At 57.5% G+C, this 8015-nt stretch overlaps 1 protein-coding gene and 1 long non-coding RNA gene across 2 annotated transcripts; both read left to right on the plus strand.

Moving 5' to 3' along the window:
* The first annotated feature begins 534 nt into the window (after positions 1–534).
* FOXD1 (forkhead box D1) lies at positions 535–3606 on the plus strand. Its single transcript, XM_042804999.1, has one exon. It carries the CDS (start codon positions 609–611, stop codon positions 1962–1964), a length of 1356 nt encoding a protein of 451 aa, XP_042660933.1. The 5' UTR covers positions 535–608; the 3' UTR covers positions 1965–3606.
* Positions 3607–4599: 993 nt separating this feature from the next.
* On the plus strand, positions 4600–7300 carry LOC116960016. Its single transcript, XR_004406145.2, has 2 exons — positions 4600–6218; positions 6629–7300. It is a non-coding gene; the product is annotated as an uncharacterized LOC116960016 (long non-coding RNA).
* The last annotated feature ends 715 nt before the right edge of the window (positions 7301–8015 follow it).

Raw genomic sequence — 8015 nt, forward strand, 5'->3', positions numbered from 1 at the left:
GGGACTCGGCCCCAGCTTTTTCACTGTCTTTCCTACGGCCCGGCAAGCCGCCCCCTCCGCCCTCCCTCCTCGCCCGCCTCCTCCCCTCTCCTCCTCCCAGGACTAGGCGCGCTCCCTCCTGCCCCGCATCCACTAATGTCTGGGGGCTGAGGTGAGGAGAAAGAAGGGGGAACTGACTTCCAGGCGCGGCGGCACAGTCCCCCCGCCCCCAAACCCCGATCCCAACAAAAAAAAAAAAAAAAAAAAAAAAAAAAAAAAAAAAAAAAGAAAGAAAGAGGCCCCAAAAGACTCAAAAAAAAAAAAAAAAAAAAAAAAAGGGAGGGAAGGGGAAGAGAGAGAGAAATCCAAAAAGCCGCAAAAAATACCCCGAAACAAACCCCAAACCAGCCGCCGCATCCGAGCGGGCGGCGGGAGCGCTCCCGCGGCGCGGCGGCGGGGCTGGGGGCCGGCTCGGCTCGGAGCGGCCCGCCTGCCCGCGGCGGCGGCGGCGGCGGCGGCGGGGCGGCTCTCCGCGGAGCGGCGCGGGGGCCTGGCGGCGGCGGGGAAGGCGCCCGCCCGCCCGCCGCGCCGCGCCGGCCGCCACCGATGCGCTGCCCCGCCGCCGCGCCATGACCCTGAGCTCGGAGATGTCCGAGGCGTCGGCGCTGGCTGAGGAGACCGACATCGATGTGGTGGGCGAGGAGGACGACGAGGAGGACGACGAGGAGCCGCAGCCCCGCCGTCGCCGCCGCTCCTACGCCGAGGACGAGGAGGAGGAGGAGGAGGAGGAAGAGGACGAGGAGGATGTGGGCGACCTGCACGACGATGCCTTGCTGCCGCGGTCGCCCGTGCGCGGCGGAAGCGGCGGCGGCGGTGGCGGCGGCGGCGGCGGGGCGGGCGGCGGGGTCGGTGGCGGCGGCTCGCGGCCCCCCTCGCGGGGCGGCCCGCAGAAGGCGGCGGCGGGCGGCGGCGGCGGCGGCGGCGGCGGCGGCGGCGGCGGCGGCGGCACCGGGGGCGGCGGCGGCGGCAAGAACAGCCTGGTGAAGCCGCCCTACTCCTACATCGCCCTCATCACCATGGCCATCCTGCAGAGCCCCAAGAAGAGGCTGACGCTGAGCGAGATCTGCGAGTTCATCAGCGGGCGCTTCCCCTACTACCGGGAGAAGTTCCCCGCCTGGCAGAACAGCATCCGCCACAACCTCTCCCTCAACGACTGCTTCGTCAAGATCCCCCGGGAGCCCGGCAACCCGGGCAAGGGCAACTACTGGACGCTGGACCCCGAGTCCGCCGACATGTTCGACAACGGGAGCTTCCTGCGCCGCCGAAAGCGCTTCAAGCGGCAGCAGCTCCCGGCTCCCGAGCTGCTGCTGCGCGCCGTGGACCCCGCCGCCTTCCTCCCGCAGCCCCCGCCCCAGCCCCCGCAGCAGCCGCCGTGCGCCTACGGACCCTACGGCTGCGGCTACGGCCTCCAGCTCCAGCCCTACCACCCCCACTCCGCCCTCTTCGCCTTCCACCACCCCTCCCCGCCGCCCCGCCAGCCCCCCGCCGCCCCCGGCAGCGCCCCCGGCGCGGCGCTGCCCTCCGCCGCCGCCGCCGCCGCCGCCGCCGCCGCCGCCGCCGCCGCCGCGCCGCCGGGCCCCTTGCTGCCGGCGGCGGAGCTGGCACGGACGCCCTTCGGCTACGCGCACCCGCTGGGCCCGGCACTGGCGGCCTCGCTGCACGCCGCCAAGCCCGGCAGCGGCGCGGCGCTGGCCCGCTCGCCCTTCTCCATCGAGAGCATCATCGGGGGGGGGCCCGGCCCCGGCCCCGGCCCCGGCCCCGGCCCCGGCCCCGGCCCCGGCCCCGGTGCGGGCAGCAGCTGCGCCTCGCAGTCGGCCGCGACGCCGGGGCTGGTCCGGTCGCTGGGGAGCGCCGGGGGCGGCCTGCCCCCCGCCGCCGCCCTGCCCGCTGCCCCCGGCTTCGCGGCCCGGATCTCTAACTGTTAAGGGTTTGGGAGTCTTTCCGAAGGTAGGATTTGGGGTATCTGCTTTCTCCGCCGCTTGGATGCGCGGCGGACGCCGCCCGGATGGCTGCGGGCTTTGCTTGGGGATTGCGCGGTGGGGCTCGGGGGGTGTCCGCCGAGGACGGCGGGTCGCCCGGGACCTGCATTTTTTGCAAAGCCGGGTCTAGATGTTGCACGGGCAGGCTGTCACGCTATTGGAAAGTTACTCGTTACTCCTTAGAAAGAAAAAAAAAAAAAAAAATGAGGATAATGGTGATAAATAACGTCTCTGAACCGTTAAAGTTCAGAGATTCTCAGGTCTAGGAGCTTGAAAACAGTAATGTACATGAAAAAAAAAAAAAAGGCTTGAGGGAGGACAGCAAAGCAATACTTCTTCATTTTAGTACACTTGTCTCATGTACTTTTATAAAAGAAAAGATTAACATGTTTACACAGAAGAAAGTCAAGATTATAATTTCTTATTTTAACCTGTGTTTTGTATTATAATAGACTTATGGAATTTTTTATTTTGTACTTTATGCTTATTCTTTACAAGGAATATTGTTAAAAATTACTGGCAAGTATTATTGTACCATTTTAATGTAAAATTTTTACACATTTTCAAAAATAAAATTTTTAATTTTCAAAAAAAAAAAAAAAAAAAAAAAAAAAAAAGCAAAGCCAAAAAAACAAACCCAAAGACCAAAGGAGCCCAGCCAAACAATTGGCTTCGGACCCTTCCCTCCTTAATACTTCTCCCTTCTTGGGAAATTGGTATTTTTTTCTTCGGGATTAATAGCACAATAACTAAGGAATTTTACAGCTTGAAATTTATTGTGTCTGGATTTGACCGCGAAGAAGATCAGAATATGAGCTTTGCAGTCAAACCATTGTTAACCCTAGCAGAGAATGAAGCAGAAAAAAAAAAAAAAAAAAAAAAGAAGCAAGGACAAAAGAGGGAATAAATAGAAACAGGTCTCTTTCGCGGGAGTAAAGCCCAGTTCTGTAAGGCACCAATCAGGGGATTGATTAAAAAGCCGGTTTAAAACTATTTTTGTACTTTTGGGTGTGTTCTGAATCACAACTGCATGACAGCTTGGTTTCCAAGAGGCCCAAAGGAAAATACTACTAATAAGGGGCACGTACTGAACTTCAGATAGATTTGTCCTAGACATTTATGTTTCTGTGATGATAATAAGGACATGTGTTTCTATTTTTCAATACATATAATATAAAATGAGCAGTGAAATATCGTCGTGTGATGGGCTGATTAAGTGCACGAACTATTGAAGTTAGGATATGCGCGTGTACGAAACAAAACATGAAATCAGCTTTTCTGATTTTGAACTCTCGTCTTAACCCACATAAGGTCGATAGATACCTATTTGATAGATTAAAATTGTTTTTTAACCAAAAAGCCCGCCTCAAATATTCAGATCTTAGGCATGAAAAGAGAATCGTAGGTTTTAAGAGTGGGCGTGTGATTGCTTGTTGTGGACTAGGAACACGCGTTTTTCAAATCAGGGAGGCGCTTTTCAAGTACGACTGTATTTATAACAATTTAGTAGATTCAGGGATAAATTGTGTGAATTGTCGTAAAAAAATAAAAAAAAAAAAAAAAAGGAGGGATGCCTTTTAGTGCTCTTTGGAGTGAGGAGGGGGAAGGTTGTGTGGTTACATGCTTTTACTCATCGAAGTACCTCATCGCCTTGGTTTTAAGTGTTCCCGTGGATAGAAAAGTGATAGTTTTCTGTTTTGTTTGTAGCAATGCAGGGTTAAAATAATGGTTTTCAATAAGTGGAAAGACCGGACGTTAAGATCTCTGCTAGGCTCCATTTTCAGTCTGCGGCTGGAGGGCCCCTTTGGGTGTCCCGGGTCCCTTAGAGGGCAAGGAAGTAGAGTCCCGTTTGATTTCTAGAACTAAAGGCAGAAGACCCCAGAGGCACATACCCTTCGGGGAGAGCGCATCCTTTCTGGGAGGGACCGATTAACTCGCCTTCCCCGGTCCCGGACGGGGCGGGGGTGCGCCGGGCCGCCGCGCCAGCCCAGCGCCGGGTACCGAGCTCGGTTGTGGCACCCCTCGGAGGTGCGGCTCCAGCCAAGCGGGGAAAGGTTTTGCGGGGAAAAAGGCGTCTGTAGCCGTGACAGCGGCGGTGCCGGGTTCCCCGGGGCGGGGTGCTGCTTGCGGTCGGTCTGGCTTCTGGCTGCCCGAGCAGCGGCCCGGGGCGAGAGGCCGTGGGGGTCCTTGGGGTGTCCCGCTGCCGTGAGGCGCGAAGAGGAGGCTCCTGCAGGCCGGTATTTATCTCTCTTGGCTTCCCCGCAGCAAACCCGGGGGGACCCGGCGACCTGCCCGGCGCGGAGGCCGGCCCGGCCCGGCCCGGCGGGGTCCGAGCCTGCCTGCCGCCCTTCCCTCTTCCGAGGAAAACCGTGTTCAAAGGTGTTTGGCAAGGAAACTGCTCGGCCGCTCGTTCCTTCTACGCTTTGTGCCAGTAGACTGCATCCCGTGCGGACGGGGCCTTTACCTGGGGAGTTGGTAGGGAAGCTGGCAGGAACAAACTGCAATAGGTGTCGTAGATTTTTTTTTTTTTTTTTTTTTTTTTTTTTTTTTTTTGAATCGCTGAGGACAGGAGTCGGGAAAGGGGACCTGTGGTGTTGGGGGAAGACCCCTTCGCTTCTCTTCTCCGAGCCCGCGGGGAAGCCACCCGGCCTGGGCCCCGGGGCCCGGCGGTCCCGGTTCCCCACGTCGCTTATACCAGAGCAGGTGCCGCCAGAAAGGGCGCCGGCCCCGCAGCCCTTTGATGGGCTCCCCCCGCGGCACCGCCGGGCCGCAGAGCCCCATTCGCATGCAAATGGCCCGCCGTGCCCCTCCGGCTTTCAAGGGGAACAGAGGGTACGAGTAGTTGTCACAGGGACGGACCCCGGAGGAACAAATCCTCCGAAACAGGCTGGGCCCTGATAAACAAGCTGGTAGGACAAACAGGGTGGTGTCGCCTCCTTCTCCTCCTCCCAGCTACAAAGTGTGGATTCATTAACCCGTCTCCTTTTCTCATCATATCCCCGTAGGGCTGAGAGACGAATTACTGGAGCTGAATTGGGAGGGGATTGCTCTATGAGGGGGCTAATGTTTCAATCAGTTCCTCCAGAAGGACCACACAAAAAGAAACTTTTTAGTTTATGGTGCTATTATGCAGAGTTTTAATCTAGGGATAGATTTAGCCAAATGTTATCTATTGGGAATTTAATGAAGCCCTTATGTATTCAATCGCTTTTTATGCCACACACAGTGTCTCTATCCAGAAACGTTTCCTTCCACATATTTCTTTGTTTCTGTTGGGTGATTTATATATTTTTTAATTAGGTTTTTAAATAATTGCTTCTTTTCAAGCATCTTGTATAACGTTTCTCTCAAGTAGGACCGCGTTAGGTCCCTTCCCACATCCCCTATAAATGAAGACTCCCCTTCCCTCCCCCGTTTCGAAGCTGATTATTTTGCACGTCCACACACGGCGCCCGTCCCGCCGGAGCGCTCCCCCAGCCTTGCGCGGAGGGGCCCGGAGCAAGCCGGCCCCGCCACCACCGGCATGGGCTGCAGCGGGCAGCGCGGCCCGGGGGTTCGGCCGACCCCTACGCCGGTCTCCTTCCGAACCTTCCCCATCCGCAGCCCTCCTCCTGCCATACATTCGCTCCTGGTCATTTTTCTGGTGCACCCCTGGGGGCAGCGAGGTGTTGGCTGGTGCAGCCCCCGCCCTTGCAGGCTGGTTTCAGGTACCCAGGGCCAACCCCATCCCCGAGTCGGGAGGGTAAAAGGCGGGGGGGTGGAGGCCTCACCTGCTTTCAGCCGCTCCCTCCCTTGCAGCGCTAGTGGCGAGGGCAGAGCGCACGGTCGCCCCCGCCGACACTGAGGCCTGTGCGGGGGATCTCTTGGAAAGTGGATCTTGTTTAATTGTCCCTTGGCACGGCCGCGGGCTCCGCGCCGTATGTAATACTTTCCCTCATTACTTACAGTAAGTACTTCAGTAGTCTCAGATAATACTGTATTCGACAGAAATCATGGAAGTTACGGTCGTGGCCAAACGCTTCTTGCGCGGGGACTTGCTAACCAGAGCAGATCCCTTTTCCAGCTTGCTACCGGCGCCTCCCCCGTCAGCAGCGAAGTTTCTCCCGCTCCCCTTTCGGCGCGGCGCCGGGCCGCACACACCGACGGGACCCGGGGACCGGCGGGGACCGGCCGCCGAGGGCCCGGCGCCTCCCGAGCAAGGTAGGTGTCCTCCCGCCCTTCGCCCCCGCTCCCCCGGTGACCTGCCGCAGGTGACTGCAGGGATCCTCCGCCCTTCTCCGTAAGTCCTTTCCCCTCCGCACCGCCCCCCCCTCCGCCGTGACAGCCACGTCGAGCAGCTGCCGTGGGCCCTCCGCTCGCTGCCCCTTCCTGCGCCGCGAATCGCGACTGAGATGCGGAGGAAAGATTGGTGCAGAAATGTGTGTTATGTACGTGTGTGCAGAAAAATGGCACTCCCGACGGTAACGAGCTGATTTCGGATCCGTGCTGCGGCAGCAAACGTGCTCGTTGCCTCCCTGTGCAGATGGGTGCCCATCGATTTGAGGGGCAGGCGGAGACCTGTAGGCGAGCCCCAGATCGGTAAACCCCTTGTTTCTGTTTTTCTTTTGCAGAACAGCGCCGTTCCCCCGCCCGGAGGGGTGCTGCGGGCTGTCGACCCCGCAGCCCCCCCGGCCCCTTCCCTGCCGCCCGGCCCGGCTAGCCGCGCAGCTCCCGGCTCGACCCGCAAAAGCAGAGGCAAAGCCTGCCGGGCTGGCGAAGGGGTGTGGGGGGGCTTCCGCAGGGAGCCCCGCAGCAAAACTCGCGGCCCGCCCGGCTGCAGCAGCGCGGGTGGTACCGCGGGCTGTGCGCGGCCGCGCAGCGGGGCAGAGCCTCCGCGGCTACATCTGTTCTTTGCTCGGAGCGCGCCCGTGGGAGCGGGGAGGCACCCAGCGGCGGCTCAGCGGGAATCACCGCGGGAAACCAGTGGAAGATGCGTGTCATAAGAATGTGTGCCTTTAGTGCAGGTGGCCGGCTTCACAGGCTCCCGCGGCGAGGGGCAGCGGGGCTCCCGCTGCGGTCTGCGCCCAGCAGGAGAGGAGAGACCCACCGGCTAGGCCCCGGAGTGCCCAGAAAGTAGGAAAAAATACGAACTGGACTGTACGAAAGAGGTTTTTTGTTTTTTTTTTTTTTTTTAATGCCGTGTCTAGCCAATTTCGGAAATTATATCGTCGAGTTGAATTCAGAGGGAAAGTTGTGTGGTTTTTTTAAATCAAAATAATTAAACTTGCCCTTTCTCCAAACCACAAGAGACCTGTTGAAATGATTCTAAGTTTCCCTTTCGTTGATGGAGCAAAACGGCATGCACAAGTCTGCGGGGCCCCATATTTAGATGATAAATTATACAATTTATGTTGGAAGCAAAAGGATAAATAGAGATTTCAGTTGTTGCATTAATTCGTTGTCTGAGGCTGGGAAAGACTTATCCACGGCTAATCCGAAGGTATTTCTCTCCCCCCCGCGCAACAGAAAACCGTCTGCATGGATCGAAACGCGTGCTGACGCTCAGGCGTGTGAGCCCGGGGCCCGGTGCTGCCACCGACCCGCGCCCACGCGTCTGTGGCAGTCGCCCCGGCAAATGCCCACACTTTGGAGAATCCTTGTAAAAAACAGGGATATGGGTCTTCCTACCGCAGTGAACGTGGGTCTGCTTCTCAGATTTCTTTACGGGAGAGCACATGCACACCTGCACACACGAAATACGTTAAATACACACAGTCAAGATAAATGAGGTGTCTTCCTCGGGTTTTCTTTTCGTAAAATAAACACTGTCACGTCTGCTTATTCAGCAACCACTAGACGAAACTGATGGCTTTCTAATATACGTGTATACAGTGAAATTCCACCTGTCGGCTGCACGAAGGAAGGGGTAAGGGAAGGCAGTCTCTTCGGATCAATAGTTCACGATTAAAGAAACCTTTGGTGGGGAAAAAAAAAAAAAAAAAAAAAAAAAAAAAAGAG

This window comes from Tyto alba, unplaced genomic scaffold, assembly GCF_018691265.1.
Source record: "Tyto alba isolate M040663 unplaced genomic scaffold, T.alba_DEE_v4.0 Super-Scaffold_42, whole genome shotgun sequence".
In the NCBI taxonomy this organism is placed as follows: domain Eukaryota; kingdom Metazoa; phylum Chordata; class Aves; order Strigiformes; family Tytonidae; genus Tyto; species Tyto alba.

Coding starts and splice junctions, on each gene's coding strand:
- FOXD1 (XM_042804999.1), top strand. CDS start 609: ATGACCCTGAGCTCGGAGATGTCCGAGGCGTCGGCGCTGGCTGAGGAG.